Here is a 23,096-nt window from a genome sequence, read left to right on the forward strand (position 1 = left end):
GAATGGGAGGTATGTACTTGTGAGAGGCATTTATGGGGGAACACCCACTACTCTCGCCAATGTATATTTTCCAAACAGATCACAAATGGTGTTTTGTCAGAAAATGATACATATGCTGTCTGGATTTGCCAGGGGTCGTGTATTACTGGAGGGGGGGGGGACTTTAATGTCCCCCTTCAGCCACTATAAGATACCTCGAATAAGAGTTCATGTTTACATATCAAAAGGATGATACAATCCCTAACTCTGGTCGACTCCTGGAGAACCTTACACCCTGAAGGCAGAGATTTTACCCATTACGCAGCAATACATGACAGATATGCCCGTATCGATTATCTTTTTATTTTGCAACGTGACATATGCAATATTACACGAGCAACTATAGGGACGCAGGTTTTTTTCAGACCATGCACCAATATCTTTGACTCTAAAGCTGACTAATACGCAGTGGCAGCCCGTGCATAGGGGGCGCCAGGGCGCCGCCCCCCTACCCCTAAAAAAATAAAAAAAAATAAAAAAAAAATGACAAAGCGAACAAATAAAGTTTTACAAAAAAAAAAAATTGGGTTCGCCGGCCTTTGTAATGGAAGTGGTGTCTAGGGGGGGGGTGGGGTTACATCCCAGAAGAGGCGCCGATCGGCAGCTTTCTGGGGGCGTAACCCGATGGCAAGTCCTTGCGATTGGACACCCCCACTTTCGGATATCCTGGCTGTGATTGGTCCAGTCTCCAGCCTGGACCAATCATCATCCAGGACATCCGATCCCTGACGTCACAATGGGGGCGGTGCCGGTGCGTGAGTCAGTCACTCACCGTCACCGCTGCTCGGAGGACGAGGGAGAAGCCGCTCTCCTTCCCGCCGCCGCAGAGAGGACGGACTGGATCGAGGAGGGAAGAACCCGCCGCCGCCGCCAGGTAAGTGCATTAAATTGAAGGGAGCACGCACGCTGCACTCTGCATTGATTGGGGGACAATGCTGTGGGCACTCTGCATTTATTGGGGTACATTGCTGTGGCACTCTGCATTTATTGGGGCACATTGCTGTGGCACTCTGCATTTATTGGGGTACAATGCTGTGGGCACTCTGCATTTATTGGGGTACAATTTTGTGGGCACTCTGCATTGATTGGGGTACAATGCTGTGGGCACTCTGCATTTATTGGGGGACAATGCTGTGGGCACTCTGCATTGATTGGGGTACAATGCTGTGGGCACTCTGCATTGATTGGGGGACAATGCTGTGGGCACTCTGCATTTATTGGGGGACAATGCTGTGGGCACTCTGCATTTATTGGGGTACAATGCTGTGGCGCTCTGCATTTATTGGGATACAATGCTGGGGGCACTCTGCATTTATTGGGGTACAATGCTGTGGGCACTCTGCATTTATTGGGGTACAATGCTGTGGCGCTCTGCAATCATTGGGGTACAATGCTGTGGCACTCTGCAATCATTGGGGTACAATTCTGTGGCACTCTGCAATCATTGGGGTACAATTCTGTGGCACTCTGCAATCATTGGGGTACAATTCTGTGGCGCTCTGCATTTATTGGGGTACAATGCTGAGGCGCTCTGTATTTATTGGGGTACAATGCTGTGGCGCTCTGCATTTATTGGGGTACAATGCTGTGGGCACTCTGCATTTATTGGGGTACAATGCTGTGGGCACTCTGCAATCATTGGGGTACAATGATGTGGGCACTCTGCAATCATTGGGGTACAATGCTGTGGGCACTCTGCAATCATTGGGGTACAATGCTGTGGCACTCTGCAATCATTGGGGTACAATTCTGTGGCACTCTGCAATCATTGGGGTACAATTCTGTGGCACTCTGTAATCATTGGGGTACAATTCTGTGGCACTCTGCAATCATTGGGGTACAATGCTGTGGGCACTCTGCAATCATTGGGGTACAATGCTGTGGGCACTCTGCATTTATTGGGGTACAATGCTGTGGGCACTCTGCAATCATTGGGGTACAATTCTGTGGCACTCTGCAATCATTGGGGTACAATGCTGTGGCACTCTGCAATCATTGGGGGACAATGCTGTGGGCACTCTGCAATCATTGGGGACAATGCTGTGGCGCTCTGCAGTGATTGGGGACAATGCTGTGGCGCTCTGAATTGAAAGGGGCATGCACGCTGAACTCTGCATTGTGGGGGCACAGCACAGTGTTCATTGCATTGAAGGGGGCACAGCACAGTGTTCATTGCATTGAAGGGGGCACAGCTTCAAAGTCACGCAATTTTTTTACTGCGTTTTTTGGCGCGAAGCAATACCTATTACATTTTTCTTTTTGCGCCCCCCCCAAAAATTTTGAGCACCAGCCGCCACTGCTAATACGCCTAGGGTTTTCAATTGGAGACTGAATGCTGATTTAATCACTGACCCAACCAATTGCGCTCTGATATCACAGCATATTCAATCTTACTTTTTGTTGAATGCTTCAGATGAGATCCCCCCTATGGTCAGATGGGAGGCTCATAAAAGCGTCATATGGGGTGAGCTCATCAAACTAGGCTCACAACGTAAAAAAGAGAGGGAAAAAATGATTCAGAATCTTATGCATTCGATCTCCAATTTGGAAAAATTACATAAAGAGTCTCTTTCAATTAGCGCTGCGACTGAGTTATTGCATAAACGAAGAGAACTTCAACAAACTTTAGAGGCCAAAGCTAAACGTTTACTTTTCTTATGCAAGGGAATTTATTACGAACATGGTGATAAGAGTGGCAGATTCCTTGCAAGAGCACTCAGGGCGACACAAAATACCACCTTTATCGCAGGCATTAGAAACCCATCAGGCAGAGTGGAACTGGCAGTGGAGAAGATAGCGGCACAATTTCATACTTTTTATTCATCCTTGTATAATATTCCCTGACAACATAGACCCCTGGATTTTCCGGGCGACAGGCCTATTGTTATTACATCTTATCTTTTGAGTAGTGGACTTCCTATACTTACAGCAGATGTGGCTAAGGACTTAGATCAACCTATTTCTGAGTCTGAACTCCTCTCTGCCATTAAAGATCTTAAACCGAATAAGAGTCCGGGACCTGATGGTTTTATTTCTCTTTATTATAAACAATATTCTGATCTTCTTCTCCCCCAGTTGACTCTAGCTCTGAACTCTTTAGCAGACCCATTGCAATCTTCGACTGCCTTTCTTCAGGCCCATATATCAGTCATACCCAAACCTGGGAAAACGACAACTGATTGCGCCAATTATAGACCCATTTCCCTTTTAAATTTGGATTTGAAACTTTTTGCTAAAGTATTAGCCAATAGAATTAAGCCTAATTTGTCTACCTTAATAAAAGATGATCAGGTGGGTTTAATGCCAGGGGGTGAAGCTAAGGATAATGTAATTAAGACTTTGAATTTGATACAACATACCCGGCAGCGAAAAGTCGAAGGCCTTGTCATGTCGGCTGATGCGGAGAAGGCCTTTGACAGAGTAGCCTGGGATTTTTTAATGGCCACCTGCAAACATGTAAATTTACCCCCCAAAATGTTAGGCTGGATAGCCTCTCTTTATAAATTTCCATCGGCGAGAGTTAAAGTAAACCATACGTTATCGGAACCAATTAATATAGCGAACGGAACCCAGCAGGGATGCCCGTTGTCGCCGTAACTATTCATTTTTACTTTGGAACCCTTTCTGCGACATATTCGGGCTGATGAATCCATACATGGGATGGTGGTTAAGAAAAGTACATATAAAGTGGCGGCATACGCTGATGACTTATTGTTCTACGTTAATCAGCCCTTAACCACACTTCCGAATTTGATGAAAGCGTTTGAAAAATATAGCTACATATCAAATTTTCGTATAGATTTTTCTAAATCTGAAGTACTCAACTTGAATATTCCGGAGGGTAATCTCACTGGGATTAAAGAAAAAAGTTCCCTTAGATGGGTAACAGGAGCGTTAAAATATTTAGGTATATGGTTAATACCTACCTTAGACACCTTGTATTTTAAAAATTTCATTCCATTACTTCAACAAATTGTTTTAGACCTTAAACAATGGCATTCTAAATTTTTCTCTTGGTTTGGATGAGCTGCCATTGTTAAAATGGTAACTCTTCCTAGACTGCTTTATTTATTTCACACCTTACCAATCAAGATTCCCAATAGTTTTTTTTCTAAACTTAGGTCTATTTAAACCCAATTTGTTTGGACACATAGACAGCCCCGAATACGGCACAATTTGATTTTCAGATGTAAAGAATTGGGGGGTATGGGACTCCCTGATTTCTGACTATATTATTATGCAACTCATCTTACTCGGATCATAGACTGGCATTGTCATGCTTCAAATAAGGCCTGGGTGTCGCTGGAATTGGATGCCTGCCATGCTACAGTGAAATCCCACACCTTGACAAGACAGACGCTTGCAGTGTTCCATAAAACCATTAAACATCATGGTTTCTCGAGCTCGCCGGGACCCCTTATACCTGTGGCAAATAACTCTGATTTTCCACCGGGTTACTTTGATCTATGGCTCAACGCTTTAGATAAGACCCCCTTCCTGCCCAGACCAATTTTCAGCTTTCAGCACTCTCACACTTTGAATGACAATTGCTCAGTCATGCTACACTGTAACCAAACAAAATTTTTTATCATTTTTTTCACATAAATATAGCTTTCTTTTGGTGGTATTTGATCACAACTGGGGTTTTTTTTTTTTCGTGATATAAGCAAAAAAAGAGCAAAAATTTTGCAAAAAAAAACACTTTTTTTAGTTTCTATTATAAAATTTTGCAAAAAATTCATTTTTCTTCATACATTTGGGCCAAAATGTATACTGCTACATATCTCTGGTAAAATTAACCCAAATTAGTGTATATTATTTAGTCTGTGTGAAAGTTATTGAGTCTAGAAGCTATGGTACCAATTACTGAAAATTGATCACACCATGTACTGATGGCCTATCTCCTTTCTTGAGGCCCTGAAATGTCAGGACAGTACAAATACCCCCCAAATGACCCCTTTTTGTAAAGTAGACAGTCCAAGGTATTTAGTAAGAGGCATGGTGAGTTTTTTGAAGTTATAATTTTTTCCCACAATTCTTGGGAAAATGAAGAAAATATTTTTTTTTTCTTTTTTTTCCCAAAACGTTGTCAATTTATAAGCTATTTCCAACACATAGCATGTACACAGCAAAAATGACACCCCAAAATTCATTCTGCTACTCCTTCTGAGTATGGTGATACCACATGTGTGAGACTTTTACACAGCCTGGCCATATAGAGGGACCCAACATCCAAGGAGCACTATCGTGCATCCTAGCCACTTGCCTTGGCCTATTTTTGACATTTGGTGTTTACAAGCTACTCCACGTCCAAGTAGCACCATAAGGCGTTTTAGAAGCATAAATACACATAAAACTTTCTTACTACCTATCACACTTTTCAAGGCCCTAGAGCAGCAATACAATGGAAAAGTCCACAAAATGACCCCATTTTGGAAAGCAAACACTCCAACGTATATTCTATGAGGCATTATGGGTCCTTTGAACATGTCATTTTTTTCCACAAGTTTTTGGAAAATGTGGGAAAAAATAAAAACTTTTTTTTTTTACACAAAGTTGTCAATTTATAGGATATTCCTAACACATAGCATGTACATAGCAAAAATGGCACCCCAAAATACATTCTGCCACTCCTCCTGAGTATGACCATACCACATGTGTGAGACTTTTTCACAGCCTAGCCATATAGAGGGGCCCAACATCCAAGGAGCATCATCATGCATCCTAGCCACTTGCCTAGGCCTATTTTTGACATTTGGTGTTTACAAGCTAAAATCAGTTGTTTTTGCTAGAAAACTACTTAGAACCCCAAAACATTATATATTTTTTTTTAGCAGAGACCCTAGAGAATAAAATGGAGATTATTGCAATATTTTTTATCACACCGTATTTGCGCAGCGGTCTTCCAAACGCAATTTTTTGGGAAAAAAATCACTTTTTTAGCCCAATTGTTTTCCATAATGTGAAAGATAATGTCACGCCGAGTAAATAGATACCCAACATGTCATGCTTCAAAATTGCGCACGCTCACAGAATGGTGACAAACTTTGGTACTTAAAAATCCCCATAGGCGACATTTTAAAAATTTCTACAGGTTGCTATCTTAGAGTTACAGAGGAGGTCTAGGGCTCAAATTATTGTTCTTGCTCTAACGATCGCGACGATACCTCACATGTGTAGTTTGAACACTGTTTACATATGTGGGCGGGGTTTCCGTATGCGTTCGCTTCTGTGCGCGAGCTCGCGGGGACAGGGCGCTTTTACACTGTTTTTTTTTTAAAAAAAAATTGATAATTTTTATTTCTATTACAAGAAATGTAAACATTACTTGTAATAGAAAAAGGCACGACAGGACCTCTTTTTTGTGAGATCTGGGGTCAAAAAGTCCTCAGATCTCACAAGTACACTAAAAGATAGAAAAAAAAAAATAAAAAAAAATTAAATAAAATGAAAAAAAAAAGGGACCTTTAAACTGGTTGCTAGGCAACGACGTTTGTTCGACATCCTGTCTGTGAGGATCTGGGACCCGATTTGTTTTCCCCGCTGCCGGCGGGTCCGGTAAGCGGGGAAAAGGACCAGAATGCGGCGGGAGGGGAGGGGGGGCACCTCTTCCGCCCCCCCGGAAGGGTGATCCCGCGGCGAATCCGCCGCTGGGACCACCCTTATCGGAAAGCCAACCGTCCACCGTTTAAAAAAATACCAGGGTTATGGCAGCTATCTGCTGCCATAACACCGGTATTTAGGTTTAAACGGAGGACATATATAAACCTTTTTGGACTTAGACATGGTGGCTGTATGAAGGGTGACAGGTACTCGGGTACTTTGCTCGGCAGGTGACAGGTACTCTGGTACTGATGAGCAAGTGGCAGGTACTCGAGTACTCCGATAGGCAGGTGACAGGTACTCAGGTACTCTTATGGGCAGGTGACAGGCAGGTGATACTGATGAGTAGTACTGATACTGATAGGTGATACTGATACTGTACTGATGGGTACGGGTGATCAGTACTGATACTGATAGGTGATAGGTACTGATGGGTACTGATGAGTACTGATGAGTAGTGATGGGTACTGATGAGCAGGTGGCAAGTACTCGGGTACTTCAGGTGTCAGGTACTCTGATGAGCAGGTGGAAGGTACTCGGGTACTCTGATGGGTAGGTGACAGGTACTCGGGTACTCTGATGGGTAGGTGACAGGTACTTGGGTACTCCGATGACGGGTACTCGGGTACTCCGGTGACGGGTACTCAAAGTACCAGAGTACCTGCCATCAGAGTACCCGAGTACCTGTCATCAGAGTACCCGAGTACCTGTCATCAGAGTACCCGAGTACCCGTCATCGGAGTACCCGAGTACCCGAGTACCTGTCATCAGAGTACCCGAGTACCTGTCATCAGAGTACCCAAGTACCTGTCATCAGAGTACCCGAGTACCCATCATCAGAGTACCCGAGTACCTGTCACCAGCCCATCAGAGTACCTGAGTACCCATCATCAGAGTACCCGAGTACCTGTCATCAGCCCATCAGAGTACCCGAGTACCTGTCATCAGAGTACCTGATGGGCTGGTGACAGGTACTCGGGTACTTTGATGGGCTAGTGACAGGTGCTTTTTATTGGGGGGGGCAATCAGTGTGGTTGGGGTGCACTGTACTTGGTAACTAGCTGTTACCACAATCTCCTCCCCACACAGGATCAGTGTGTGAGGAGGAGAACACGGTGACAACTAGTTACCGTGTTCTCTGATGACATTTGTGACCGGCTGATTGGATTTCATTGGCTCTTTACCTAGATCGGGGATGGGCTCTGTCCGAGGGACGAGCCTCGTCCCCGATCGCCGCGCTGCGCGCCCCCGGGGGGCGCGCATTAAGAAAGGAACGAGCGGCTCGCGCTGGAGCCGCTCATGTGATCGGATGTGATTAACACAGCCGATCACGTGGTAAACAGCCAATTTTATTGGCTGTTTACCTTGATCGGGGTTGGGCTCAGTCCGAGGGACGAGCCTCACCCCCGATCGCTGCGCTGCGCGCCCCCGGGGGCGCGCAGTAGCGGGGAGATCTGGGCGACGTCATATGACGGCGGCCCGGATCGCTAAAGCCATGTTGCCGACGTCATTTTACAATGACTCGGTATTGAAGTGGTTAAGCACACACAAAATGCAACACCTTTTTGGTCATACTTACAACTTCATAATTTTCTTAATGAGCCTATACGGAAATCCGCATGTGGCAGACAACTTTCATCTTTTGAACAAATATGCATGTCCCGACACCATATAAGAAAGTAACTTCTTACGCTTATGCATTGTTACTTTCCAGTGCAAAAATTAAACCTGATACTTTCAGGAATCAATGGGAAAAATCTTTGCAAATATCAATTTCAGATGAAAAATGGACTACAGCATGCATTATGACACATAAATGTTCAAGGAGCACTAGACTCCAAGAGAATGCATACAAGCTCCTTACTCACTGGTATGCGACCCCAGATAAGCTTCACAAATGGTTTCCAAATACATCTGAGGTATGTTGGAGATGTGGCCAATCAATTCGGAACACTGTACCCTATATGGTGGCAGTGTTCTAAAATCTCTGCTTTCTGGACTCGTATTCGTGAGTTGATTGTTGAAATTGCTGGCTCATCTATTCCACTTAACACTGAATGTTGCCTACTAGGGATGATCGAACGGTTCGGTTCGACCATCGGTTCGACCCAAACATTGGGTGTTCGAAATTCGGCCGAATTCTGAACTTTTTGCGGTAAAAGTTCGGAATTCGGTCACCAGAACCGCCCAAAATGCAATGGGACAGGAACTGGGCTTTAAAAGCCAGTGATTGGCCCAGAAACGTCAGTAAAAGCCAATTGAGGGGGCAGGAGTCTGCTAGGAATGTGATTGGAGTGACTATGGGGTCCAGAGGCCAGTCAGGAGTGAATACGCCCCCCAGTATATAACATAGCCCCGCCAAACCTCTAGCACTGTAATACAGAGGCTGTGGAAGAGAGTGGAAGCATTTGTGTTTCTCCTGCTGCTTGTAAAGCTCCAGTTTCATTTTGCAATTATCTTCTGCTGTATGGAGCTGTTCTTTTAGTGTGAGGAAAGGGATATGCAGTGTAGTTAGCGTACTATATACCACTATAGTTAGATTCAATAATCTAGTTTTTGTAGGGATACTTTTAAGTGTCAGGGTGACCATAGTGTAGTTTAGGGTGACCTGACTCTGCCATGTCAAGGTGACCGTAGTGTAGTTTAGGGTGACCTGACTCTGCCATGCCAGGGTGACCGTAGTGTAGTTTAGGGTTAGGGGTATACATCTATACATATATATATATATATATATATGTGTATATAAACACACACACGCACATACATATATATATATATATATATATATATATATATATATATATATATATATATATATATATATAAAATATATATATATATATACCCCTATACAGAAGTTCAGATGTCATGCCTGCCTCCAAACGCCTTCAAAAAACGCCCAAAAAACACCTGAAACAAAAACGCCCAGATGTGAAAGGAGAGTAACACCATCCCTGCGCTACTGAAATTCTAAGAAAAATAATCTGTTTTTTTTTTCTGGTTCTGGACATGCTACAGAGCTGAAACTTCACAGGTACAATTTTTAGACCCTCCAGACACTAAATCCAAAGAAATCTAATTTTTTTTTTCAATAATTTTTTCAATAATTGTCTCTCTATCAAAAATTTTTAAGAACTTTTTTTTGCCTGATTCATAGTCCCTGGGGCATGACCCAGAACCCTAGGCACTTTTTAGGGGCATTTATTGGGTTTTAGGGCTTCAAAATTGTGTTTTTTGATTCCAGAAGTTCAGGTCCCATTGATTTCAATGGGGTTCGGGAATCCGAACCAAACTTTCGGGAAATTCGGGTGTTCTGGTCGAACCGAACTTTTCAAAAGTTCGATCATCCCTACTTCACATTGCAGATGTACAAAAAAATCTATAGTTTGTCACCTATTAATTGCAGTTATAGGAGGCAGAGGGGTAATAAAAGGACGCTGAATTTCAAAAGAGCCAATTTCCCAAAACTGCGCTCGATGCTAGAAAATATCAATTGGGATAGAACCCTGGGAACAAAGAACACGGAGGAAAAATGGGAGTGCTTCAAGAGCATACTTAACAAGGGGATTGACCAGTGCATTCCAAAGGGAAATAAATTTAAAAGAGCAAAATTAAACCCTGGGTGGCTAAACTCCAACATAAAAATGCATATTAGTGCTAAAGAAAAGGCCTTCAAAAAATACAAGACTGAGGGGTCATTCGCAGCATTTAATTATTACAAAGAGTGTAATAAGAAATGTAAAGGCGAAATCAGGGCGGTTAAAATAGAACACGAGAGACATATAGCGGAGGAGAGTAAAAAGAACCCCAAGAAGTTCTTTAAGTATATAAACAGTAAGAAAGCGAGGCCAGAACACATTGGCCCCATAAAAGATGACAAAGGTAATATGGCCACTGAGGACAGAGAAAAGGCGGAAGTGTTAAATAATTTCTTCTCTTCAGTCTTCACAAAAGAATCGGGGGGCTACACGAACCTAGCTTGTAAGGCCAAACTAAACAACACACCTCAGGAAGTGCCGCCATGGCTAACAGAAGATAGACTTAGAACTAAACTAGAGAAACTTAACATAAATAAATCACCGGGACCGGATGGCTTGCACCCGAGGGTTCTTAATGAGCTCAGCCAGGTGATTGCCAGACACTTATTCTTGATCTTTAAGGATAGTTTACAGATGGGTATGGTGCCAGCTGATTGGAAAAAAGCCAACGTGGTACCAATATTTAAAAAGGGGCCGAGGTGTATCCAGGGGAACTATAGGCCGGTCAGCCTAACATCTGTAGTCTGCAAGATTTTGGAGGGGATGTTAAGGGACCACATACAAGACTTTAGTAATGAAAACTGTATTATTAGTAGCAATCAGCATGGATTTATGAAAAATCGTTCTTGCCAAACCAATCTATTAACCTTCTACGATGAAGTGAGCTGCCACCTAGATAAAGGTAAGCCGGTGGACGTGGTGTATCTGGACTTTGCAAAGGCCTTTGACACCATTCCCCACAAACGCTTACTGTACAAACTAAGGAAGGTAGGTATGGACCATAAGGTGAGTACCTGGATAGAGAACTGGCTCCAGGGGAGAGTCCAGAGGGTGATGATTAATGGGGAGTACTCGGATTGGGCGGGTGTGGAAAGTGGGGTCCCCCAGGGTTCGGTCCTGGGACCAATCCTGTTTAATTTATTCATAAATGATCTAGAGGAGGGGATATCTAGTACAATCTCGGTATTTGCAGATGATACTAAACTAGGCATGCCAATATCTTCTATGCAGGATGTGGAAACCTTACAAGCAGACCTGAACAAAATAACGGGGTGGGCAACTACATGGCAGATGAGGTTTAATGTTGAAAAATGTAAAGTAATGCACTTGGGGGCCAAAAACCAGAAAGCAAGCTACTCACTAGGGGGGGAACCTCTGGGTGAGTCTAAGATGGAAAAAGACTTGGGGGTACTGGTAGACAACAGGCTTGGCAGTGGCATGCAATGCCAAGCCACTGCAAGTAAAGCCAACAGAATACTGGGATGTATAAAAAAGGGGATTCACTCCAGAAATAAAGACATTATCCTCCCTCTCTATAAGACTCTGGTCCGGCCACATCTGGAGTATGCTGTCCAGTTCTGGGCACCGGTCCTCAGGAAGGATGTGCTGGAATTGGAAAGAGTCCAGAGAAGGGCAACAAAAATAATTAGGGGAATGGAGGACATCAGCTATGAGGAAAGGCTACAAGCACTGAACTTATTCTCTCTGGAGAAGAGACGATTGAGGGGGGATATGATATCAATGTACAAATACTGTACTGGTGACCCTAGCATAAGGAACAAACTATTCAGAGTAAGGGAATACAATAAGACGCGGGGCCACTCACTAAAACTAGAGGAAAAGCGGTTTAACCTTAAAATGCGTAAGGGGTTCTACACTGTAAGAGCGGTAAGGATGTGGAATTCTCTTCCACAAGCAGTCGTATCAGCAGGGAGCATTGATAGTTTCAAAAAACTGCTAGATGGTCACCTTAGAGACCACAACATACAGGGGTATACAATGTTAAAAGCAAACACACACACACACATCATAGGTTGAACTGGATGGACTGTTGTCTTTTTTCAACCTCACTAACTATGTAACTATGTAACCTTTTGAATGCTGCAAAGTTGCTAATACCGAGGTATTGGAAATCAACTACCCCTCCTTCTGTTAGGGAGTGGCTGTTTACAGTCAATGATATTTATAATATGGAGGAATCAGTAGCCATAGCCTCAGATAAGACAGTTGGTGTGGAGGCCTTGGCACCTTTTTCGGCACTCCGAAACTTTTTCCCGCCTTACAGCTATTTGACTTATCCAGGTGCCTCATACTTCATACTTTATACTTTATACTTTAGACTTTATACTTTATACCTTACACTCTATATTTTCAAAACTTTATCGCCTATAATGAGCCATGATTATCTATTATAACTATATAGTTAAAGAGGTACAAGATAAATATTATAACTATAACCATCTGCACTATTTATATGTCAATAGTTATTGCTTTTACCATGGTACTCAGTTTAAACAATAGGTATTAGTAATACCACTACAACTTTGATATATGATATTGGGATTTGTATTCATATGATTTCCTGGTTGCTACTATAAATGGGAGGCTGGTTGGATACTCGCTATGGATATCGGTTGGTTGGGGGGGGGGGGGGGAGATTTTTTGTCTCCCCTACCCCCCCCTTTTTTTTTTTCCTTTATATATATACTTCACAGAATCACTATCAGTTTTTTCTTTTTATTGGGAAAATCCCCTTAAAGGTTGGAAGTTTTACGGGAGTAAGGGATTTTCTACTTTTTATTTTTATGCACAGGGTGTGTTTTTACGATAACTTGGGGAAATTATTCCCCCTTAATGTTTAATGATTAATATTAACCCTTCTCTTTTTCTTCCTCTGTACCAAAACTGCAGAAACTGCTTAAACTTGATGGATTTGAATATGTGTCATCCTAATCTAGTGTGGACTTTAAATACTTTAAATAGTTTAGATTATATATATATATGCTACGTAGACAAAACCTTTTGGATAGAGTAGAGAAGGTTTAAACCCCTTCTTAGTTTATTTTTGCTATCTTTGTCCCCTTGGAGAAATTCCCCATGCTAAGAAGTTCAGTATCACTGTCTTGCAGTGTTTGAGTTTTACTTTAAACTGATTATGGGAAATTTGGCAAGTAACAAAGACCTGAATCTTTACCTTATGGTAAACTATCAATTTATAGATCTATAAATCTGTATCTATCTGTAAATCTATATACAGTATCTATAAAATAATATAAATGGGGGGGGGGGTCATCGGATGAGGTATCCCCACTGCAAGATTTAATGCTAGCCCCTGTTTTGGTAACAACTGTAAACCACTGTAACAATTGGGTCTTGGTGGTAACAAATGGGAAATGGAAATGGTGAATCTACCTAGCAGCACCTGACAATTATAAAAACTAGACAGGGGTTTAAATTTTAACCTACTCTATACAAAAAAAACAACAAAACAAAAAAAAAAAAAGAAAACTTGGCCACACTTATATGTATATAACTTTAAACAAACCAAATTAAGAAAATAATTAACTTAATTATATTTTTAGGTTTTCAGCTTAACAACACAGTGTTGCAACTGATTGTCTTGAGATATGCAAATGACAACTACCAGATAGAATTTGATGATTACCTGAACTGTTTGGTTCGTCTGGAAAATTGTTGCAGTGAGTATAAAATATTGTGAGATATGTGAAATATGGTTTCTTTCTTTAGAACAAGCCTGGGAAAAAAAGTGTATACTATTTAGCATTTTTAATTTTGATGATTTTGGCTTACAGCTAGTGAAAACCCCAAATTCAGTATCTCCGAAAATTAGATTATTACATAAGACCAATAAAAAAAAAAGGATTTTTAACCTCCCTGGCAGTATGATTCTTTCGAATTTTAGGTGCTGAAAGCGGTACCATTATTTTGCTTGCAATTCTGGAGAATGAGCAGCCCAAACCAACTATTTACTAATGATTTCTTTTTACCGTGTGTTCTTCTTTATAACATCTCGAGTATGATAAAGTTTGAAACACAAAATCCTAAAATAAATAACTATAAAATAATAATATAATAATAACAACACTTTTTTTTTCCAAAAAATAACACTTTTTATTCAATAAATGATAGTAAATCATGTAATCAAAAACACTGACATTTTTTTTTTGTCAAACAAGGATGCAATATATTTTTTTTTTTTCCCAAAAAGGATGCAATATTACTCTTCTTACTGCTTCAATAACCGTCCCGGGTGTGGAAAATTTTGAAACAGGGTACAGCGCAAAGTCCAACATCACAGTCTGGACAGTAGTACCGCGTTTCCTTTCTTATTTTCCGCCCGGTATCGTCGTGCTTGGAACAGCACACCACACACATTCTTGTGGGTGCAGTCTTCTTCTCCGTCGGCGGAATGAAGTCCATAAAATGACGACCGGTCAGTCGTTCGGGGTTCACGACACCAGCAGCACGGCGTCCGGATCGACTTACAGTTGGTGTCTGGTGCCTGAGAAAAATCAGCTCCGCAATTTTCCACACAAAGTCCGCATGGATCATAGGCCGGTCACTTTTCTTTTTTAGCAGAATGAAGGCATTCCATAAACACTGCTCCAGGAGGTGTCTGAAATTTTTTTATAGTATTTCTTCTGCTGTTTCCGCATTGCTGGATAGAAAGTCATGGCCTGGTCAGCTCTGTCCACACCTCCCATGGTGTTATTGTAATCCAGGGCCAGTTGCGGTTTCAGCACATCTTTTCCCCCTTTTGTATGGACCATGACAGTGGCGGTGTTATGGATGGTGCTCATCAGGCAGACATCTTTTTTGTCGCGCCATCTAAGTGCCAACATTTTGCCTTCCTGCCAGGCAACTAACTCTCCAGGCTTGAGTTTTTTGTTGGCAAAGCTGGGGGGCATGTCACGCCGGTTTGCTCTGACGGTCCCATAAGCATCCGTCTTATGCTGTAGGAGGAACTCAAACAGTTCTGGGGAGGTATGAAAATTGTCTGTAGTGACACAATACCCCTGATCCAGCAGAGGCTCAATCAGCGTCAGAACTGAAGCAGTTGCCATCCCATAGCTGCTGAACCTTGGGTTGAACTTAGTTCCTCTTCCGGTATATAGGACCGAGTTCCAAATATAGCCAGAGCTGGATTCACACAGCATAAAGGATTTTATTCCAAAGCATGCTCGCTTGGACGCAATATATTGGATCCAGCTAAGTCTCCCTTTATATGCCATAAGACTTTCGTCAATGCAAATGTCTCTTTCTGGGACATAGGACCGCTGGAAGTTTTTCAAAATGAATTGATAAATGTCCCAGATCTTTTTCAGCTTCGGAGCCGGATGAGATGTTTCATCAAAATCCTCATTGTTGGCAAAGTGCAAATATCGCATTATAAGGGAAAATTTGTACTCCGACATAATGGTTCCAAAAAAAGGAGTGGCCAATAATTTGTTTGTGGTCCAATACCACTTCTGCAGGGGTTTCCCCACCACTCCCTGCAGAATAATAAGGCCCAGGAATCTCCAGATATCCGCACTGGTAACGGGTTCCCACATCCTGCTCCTGGAAAACCACCGATGTGCTGCGGCTTGTTGTTGCTGGTACCGGTTGGTCTCCACAACAATTTTTTCGATGACCTCATCAGTCAAAAAAAGCTGCAGATACGCCAAGGGGTTATCCTCCTCAACATCAACTTTGAGACCAGGCGTTCCGGTATACGGGAACCTTGGGGGCGCTACGTGCTCCGTACTGCAGTCGATCACGCACCAAGTACGCACATCGCTCGGCACATCATCATCACTAAACTCACTTTCGTCGGATGATGAGCTTTCCCATGAATCGCTGTCACTCCACTCTCCGTGCGATTCGGGATCGCTGTCGCTATCGCCCAGCAGGTCATACATCACTTTTGATGTTGCGGCTCGCTTGCTTGAGGCCATGGTCGCTCTGCAATAATCCAGATACAAAGTATGGGAATAATGCAGGAAGTGCAATGGAGAAAGCACTGGGGGGAAATCAAAGGTCACTTTATTATATTTTGGGAATGTAGTCCAATAGGATTACAGTGTATCAGTGTGTTTGGTGTTTATACTTTTTGAATTTGCCGCCGGTTCCACCCCCCCCGGCGGACGTCACGTCGCCGGAGACGGGCTGACAGACGATGGAGAGGAACATCCGCCGCCAGACACCGCTCTCATACATCGCTGGATCCCGGAGAAAAGGTAAGTGAAACCTCCACCAGGATCCAGCAAGCTTCCTAGCGCTACCCCGAGTGTGACTCGGGGTTACTGCTTTTGGCACAAAAATCTTACCCCGAGTCACACTCGGGAATACCGCTAGGAAGGTTAATAGAGAAACGTTGGCTTACTGAAAGGTATGTCCATATACAGTATAGTATGCACTCAATGCTTGGTCAGGGCTCCTTTTGCATGAATTACTGCATTAATGCGGCGTGGCATGGATGCGATCAGCCTATGGCACTGCTGAGGTGTTCTAGAAGCCCAGGTTTCTGTTATAGTGGCCTTCATCTCGTCTGCATTGTTGGGTCTGGTGTCTCATATTTCTCTTGACAATACCCCACAGATTCTCTATGGGTTTTAGGTCAGGCGAGTTTTCTGGCCAATCAAGCACAGTGATACTATGATCATTAAACCAGGCATTGATACTTTTGGCAGTGTGGGTAGGTGCCAAGTCCTGCTGGAAAATGAAATCAGCATCTCCAGAAAGCTGGTCAGTAGAGAGAAGCATGAAGTGCTCTAGAATTTCCTGGTAGAGGGCTGTGCTGACTTTGGACTTGATAAACCACAGTGGACCAACACCAGTAGATGGCATGGCTCCCCGGATCCTCACTGACTGTGCAAACTTCCCACTGGACCTCATACAACTTGGATTATGTGCCTCTCCACTCTTCTTCCAGACCCTGGGACCTTGATTTCCAAATAAAAAGCAAAATTTTCCACAGTCCACCTGCAGTCTCAACGTTCCTCATTTTTCCTCCTATGTACAGAACCTGGGCTTGCTCCTCTATCTGACCTGTCCAAAGGGCTGACCGCCAGTCCATGCGTATGGTTTGAGACTGGACGTGGTTCCTGGTGTGCCAACTAAATTTTCCATAAGCCAGGAAGCCCAGCTGCTGGTCCTCATGGCAGCTTTTACTATGGCTCACAGCCTTGTCTGGTGTTCACTGGGTCCCTGTGAAGTGGGCAGTGGTGTCGGCAGAGTCTCCCCTAGGCACACGCCCCTGTGCAGTGCTGATGTTTACAGTCGGGTAAACAGAGGAAAGTTTTCAGGAAAGTCAGGAAGGGGGGACTGAATTTCCCTTTTCATGAAGGAAATTCAGGAGAATATAGCTTAAGAATGGGATGAGACAGTCTCCTTTAGGAACAGATTTGCAACGCTGTATCCCTTCAAACATGAGGACATCAAAAAATGTTGAGGCTCTCCTAGCTGTGGATACATCCCTTATGCATCTAACCGAGGCATATAGCTCAAGATCCCCTTTGAAGGGCAGTCTTTTTTCAGAAATCAATAAAGTAATATTGCTGCGCTAAGTGAATAAAAATATCGCTTAAATATGTGACAAATAATGCTGTGATACTGGTAAATCAATAACACTTGAATAAGATAACAAATAATATTGTGATAATCATAAATCACTTGAATAAAATGTCCCAATAAGTGAGCAGTGACTTTAAATAATATAACAAAAGTCCCAATAAACAGTGCAGTTTCAGTGATATAAAGATAAACAAATCTTCATCTGTGCAGAATGTGCTGCATGCTTCACTCTCAGTGCTCCAGTGACAGATAGTGAGATTAGCAGCTCACCTCAAATGGAGACTCAAATGAGTCAAGTCAGGCACATAAAGCAGTATTCACAATCGCCTGGTGATCACCTCTGCCTTCACCTCCAACCAATCTCTCAAACTCCAGGGATGTGGTGGATGAAAAACAAATAAAGGAGATCTAATGCTCTCTGTGTTGATTGGGGGGTTATTTATTATCAGTATATATATTGCACTTACATAGACGGGCACTTCAGCCGTGCCAGCTAGCAATTGCCTCCAAACACTTCCTGGTACCTCCGGACCAGCGTAATGACGTGCAGGCTCCTCCCCCGTACGCGTTGCGTCATCGACTTCGTCAGACCCCGCTGACGAAGTCGATGACGCAACGCGTACGGGGGAGGAGCCTGCATGTCATTACGCTGGTCCGGAGGTACCAGGAAGTGTTTGGAGGCAATTGCTAGCTGGCACGGCTGAAGTGCCCGTCTATGTAAGTGCAATATATATACTGATAATAAATAACCCCCCAATCAACACAGAGAGCATTAGATCTCCTTTATTTGTTTTTCATCCACCACATCCCTGGAGTTTGAGAGATTGGTTGGAGGTGAAGGCAGAGGTGATCACCAGGCGATTGTGAATACTGCTTTATGTGCCTGACTTGACTCATTTGAGTCTCCATTTGAGGTGAGCTGCTAATCTCACTATCTGTCACTGGAGCACTGAGAGTGAAGCATGCAGCACATTCTGCACAGATGAAGATTTGTTTATCTTTATATCACTGAAACTGCACTGTTTATTGGGACTTTTGTTATATTATTTAAAGTCACTGCTCACTTATTGGGACATTTTATTCAAGTGATTTATGATTATCACAATATTATTTGTTATCTTATTCAAGTGTTATTGATTTACCAGTATCACAGCATTATTTGTCACATATTTAAGCGATATTTTTATTCACTTAGCGCAGCAATATTACTTTATTGATTACTAAGGGTGTTTTGTGTTTGGCACTGATTGCTTGCAGCTTTGTGTTTTTCACTTTATTTTGAGGATTGCGCTGATTATCTTCACTTTATTTGATACAGTCTTTTTTCAGAAACAAACTGGATGCCTCCAATGCAAAGACCACAGGTGGAAAAAAGGGTTTTTTTTTTGTCGGGATTGGCGATTACTCTGTCAATGGAATCACTTAATAAATCCAAAAAAACAAAAAAACCTGCGCTAAATAAATAACAAGAATAGCAGCTAGCACAGGTCAATAGACAAACCCATACAAATATATAAATAAAGTGCAGTGCTGTTAAACATGATTGTAAAGTGCCAAGTGCATGAAAACTTGGGGTATCAAAAGATAAAAAATTTACATAGTTGATGTGTGAATACTTGTGAAAAAAACAATCATAGATATATCTTGAAATAAGTCAAGATTAGTAAAAAAAAGTTCATAAATAAGTGAAAAGGCCCAGAAGAGACATATTAGGGTTTATTTACTAAAGCTGGAGAGTGCATAATCAGGCTCACTTCTGCATAGAGACCAATCAGCTTCCAGGTGTTATTGCCAAAGCTTAATTGTACAAGCTGAGGTTAGAAGCTGATCGGCTACCATGCAATGTTGCACCAGTTTTTGAGTGCACCAGTTTTAGTAAATCTACCCCATAGTGTCCGAAAGGTAAATGAATAGAAATAAAGTCTTTAAATGGATACATTCCGTGATCAGAGGAAACCATTAATCCCAATGTGCATGAAGATGAAATTGTCCACTGATTCATATACCTAATGTGCAACCACCAGCATGTGAAAAAAATGGCTGCTTACCAAAAGATAAGTGGCCTCCAAACTAATAGAAGGGCCCACAACACTTTTTGTCAGATAAATATCCATGATATGCAGAGCAACAGCAATGTATAATTCAGGCAGGTATCCAAGTTAAACGATCCCCAAAATCATAAAAGAAAAAGTGGAATCATAGCACCAACCCAGTTAAGCAATAAAACATTTTTTATAAAAGGTAATGCACTTACAGGAGCAGTAAATATAAAAGCGTATACATCTCTCCACAAAAAAGACAGGCGAGCTGGCTAGAGGGTGTAGTGACGTCACGTCTGGTCCCACCCAACGCGTTTCATCAGACGTTTGATGTCGTCAGGGGCGACATCAATGGAATCACTTACAAGGGTACTGCTAAAGCCAGAGACAGAGACGCCAAATTCTGCAGGCCAGAAGTTGAAGAGGACTGTCTATTCCCTGGGACAAGAATCCCCAAAATCCAACAAAGATTCCAGAGAGAAGCAGGATGTGCTTTGGACATATGCCAAAATCTTGCTGAGCCAGAAGGCGATAGTGACAGATCCCCGATGGGAGCGCTTTACTGGGGTCTATTCTGCCCTCTTCTTGGTGCAGAAAAAGTTGGGCTCATGGAGATAAAGATTTCAATAAAAACATCAGAAAAAATGCTTCAAGACGGCCTCCCTCCAAATGATCTTGATAACCACACAACCGGAGGATTCGCTCCTTTCCATAGATCTCAAGAATGCATATTACCATGTCCCGACGTTTCCCTTCTTTTAGGGAATTCTGCGGTTCTCTGTGGGATGGCTACATTACCAATTTGAATGCCTACTAAGATAATTTGTAAAGGAAAACATGGACTTTATTGGCACAAGGTAAGATAAAACATATACATGTGTTATGCATTTAAAAAACAAACACATCACCTGAAAGGCAGCAACATGCCAGAAAATTATGTGATCAGTAGTAAATGTAACACAGAATATACACTAAATCATTCTATGGATAAACAAAATAAAAAACAAATAAGATAATTAAATAATCTGAGGTATGTTCCACATCAGAAATATCCTTTGAAGAAGACAGGTGAATGTGGCTGTCCCTCAAAGGGATTTATCTGTGTGATCATCACAGGTACATGTAAATAGTAAAGTTCATTGAGCTAGAACACTCAACATGTTTCGCATACATGCTTCGTCTGGAGCTTAAAGTTCATTGCTCTGTACTCTGCTTGGAAACGGTATACAGAAAAGGAACGACAAGGAAGGTGGAACCAGGAGCCCGGAGTCACATAAGATGACTAGGAATCATGGACAATGATTCCTGTCAATAAAATATTAATAATTTATTCATACTGCTCATCGTATGGATCCTTAATCATCATGTAGACCCATGGATATCCATGGCCAGAATGTCATACATATAGCCTGTTCAAAAGGGAGGGGGTAAATTACATTATTTGCCAGTAAACTTGGGACATATGCTGAGGTAGGAGGAGGTATCACTAAAGAGATATGCACTCCTTCGGTGCACTCCTTGAATTCATATCCACCATCCTTGGATGGGGAACCCCCACCATTATAAAATGTATATGTTTTAGCTTACCTTGTGCCAATAAAGTTCATGTTTTCCTTTACAAATTAGTTTAGTTACGCAGTACTAAAGCCTAGTATTGATGCCAGTTTACGCAGTAATAAAGCCTAGTATTGATGCCATGCTCTCAGCGCAGAGAGGGCAGGGAAGAATAGTGAGACCTGCCAAACACTGTGATGAAAGTGTTAAGGCAAGCAGCGACAGTGGCGGTCGTCTAAACGCTTTTATCAACTTCACGGGAGACCTTTGTGATCTCCTTGTGGGTTATCCTGATGCACTACAGTACAGCACACCTCTCCATCTGGGACTCCATCCCTCCGCCACACACTGAGGTGAAACTAAGGGGGAAGGCTGCTACAGCACACCTCTCCATCTGGGACTAATGCCCTTACAGCAGCAGTGTCCAACCTTTTGAGGAGCAAGGACCACTTTAGAGACTTGATAACCGGTCTCGGGCCACAATGAGCAGGGCGGGCGGATGACAGGTCCATGTCCACTCAGCATATGCAGAGCAGTAGAGCAGACACAGCCCGCTCTACATGGGCCCTCTGATCTGATCCGCCCAGGCAGAAGGGGACAGATCCCCTTATGTTTTTTTTAAGTTGATCGAAGTGGATATAGGCGGGTTTTGTTAAACTTGAAAATTTAAAATAAAAAAAAAAAAAAAAAAGTCTGTTTACATATGCCGCTCTATAGAGGTGAATGGAGGGTCCGATTGGGTCCACCTGAAAAACAGATAGGCAATCTTGATCGGACCGATCATGTCAGTTGGGCTTAAGGCTGCTTTCACACGGATGCACTGCGGTACTGCTGTACTCCAGGCGGGTATGGCTTGTCGCTGATGCTGGCTGTCCTCCAGGGCTGGTACTACTTGTGGGTACTGCTGGCGGGTACTGCAGGTGGGTACTGCTGGCTGGTACTATTGGGGGGTTACTGCTGGCGGGTACTATTGGCTGGTACTACTGGTGGGTACTGCTGGCTAGTACCACCATTTTTCATTGTGCAAAAGTTTTGCCCATTTAGTTAGTGTTTGTGACACCAAGCCAATGGCCAGGATTGGCCTAAGCGCTGAGCCAGCAATAGTAAACATATTGCAGACCACAAACTGCACCTTCGTGTCAGCCGGATCTTTAAAAGCCGGAGATTCCTCTACTGGAATCATGGTTGCCTTGTTCAACCTGGATACAGGAGGGTCCACCACTGGTGGAACAGTCCACTTCTTGAGGAGTGACTCCTCAAAGGGGTGTTTTGGACGCTCCCATTCTTTACATACAAATTTGTCAAAATAGGATGGATAAGGAAACACTTTTGCCGTGAGAGACAGCTTGAGGGTGCCAAAGGGGACCAGCACCTCCGTCGCAGCCTTTGCTGCATCCTCCATTTTCAAAGTTTCCTGCACAGATGTAATCAGTGCGTTGACTAGCACCTTCTCGTACGCAGCTACAGGTGAGGAGGAATCATCCTATCTGATAAATCAGGGAGCGTGGCTGCAAATCCCGCAGGGTGGGGTTGTCAGATTCTGCCGAGTCAGATTCAGGATCTGACGAGACAAATGTGGCAGGGGCACCCCACAAGCAGAGGGAGGGAGGGACCCCCCACCAGAGGTATCACTGGTCTTTACCAGAGTTAGCTCAGCTTAAAGGGAGAGGAAAACCCAGGAGTTAACACCAAGGGAAAGGAGGATCTCCCACAGCCAAAATCGCCACCCAGAGGCTCCACTGTCATG

General features: G+C 43.0%; 1 protein-coding gene across 1 annotated transcript in view; it reads left to right on the plus strand.

Moving 5' to 3' along the window:
- The window catches only part of CAPN9 (calpain 9), a gene marked incomplete at its 3' end in the record, with an annotated part of 565,834 nt that overhangs the window by 530,467 nt on the left and 12,271 nt on the right, over positions 1-23,096 (plus strand). Inside the window, exon 18 of the mRNA XM_082250935.1 lies at positions 13,763-13,879. Within this exon, the coding sequence (XP_082107061.1) occupies positions 13,763-13,879 (117 nt within the window). The remainder of the gene's footprint in view (positions 1-13,762; positions 13,880-23,096) is intronic.

Source organism: Pelophylax lessonae (genome assembly GCF_965119305.1).
Source record: "Pelophylax lessonae genome assembly, chromosome: 3".
In the NCBI taxonomy this organism is placed as follows: Eukaryota; Metazoa; Chordata; class Amphibia; order Anura; family Ranidae; genus Pelophylax; species Pelophylax lessonae.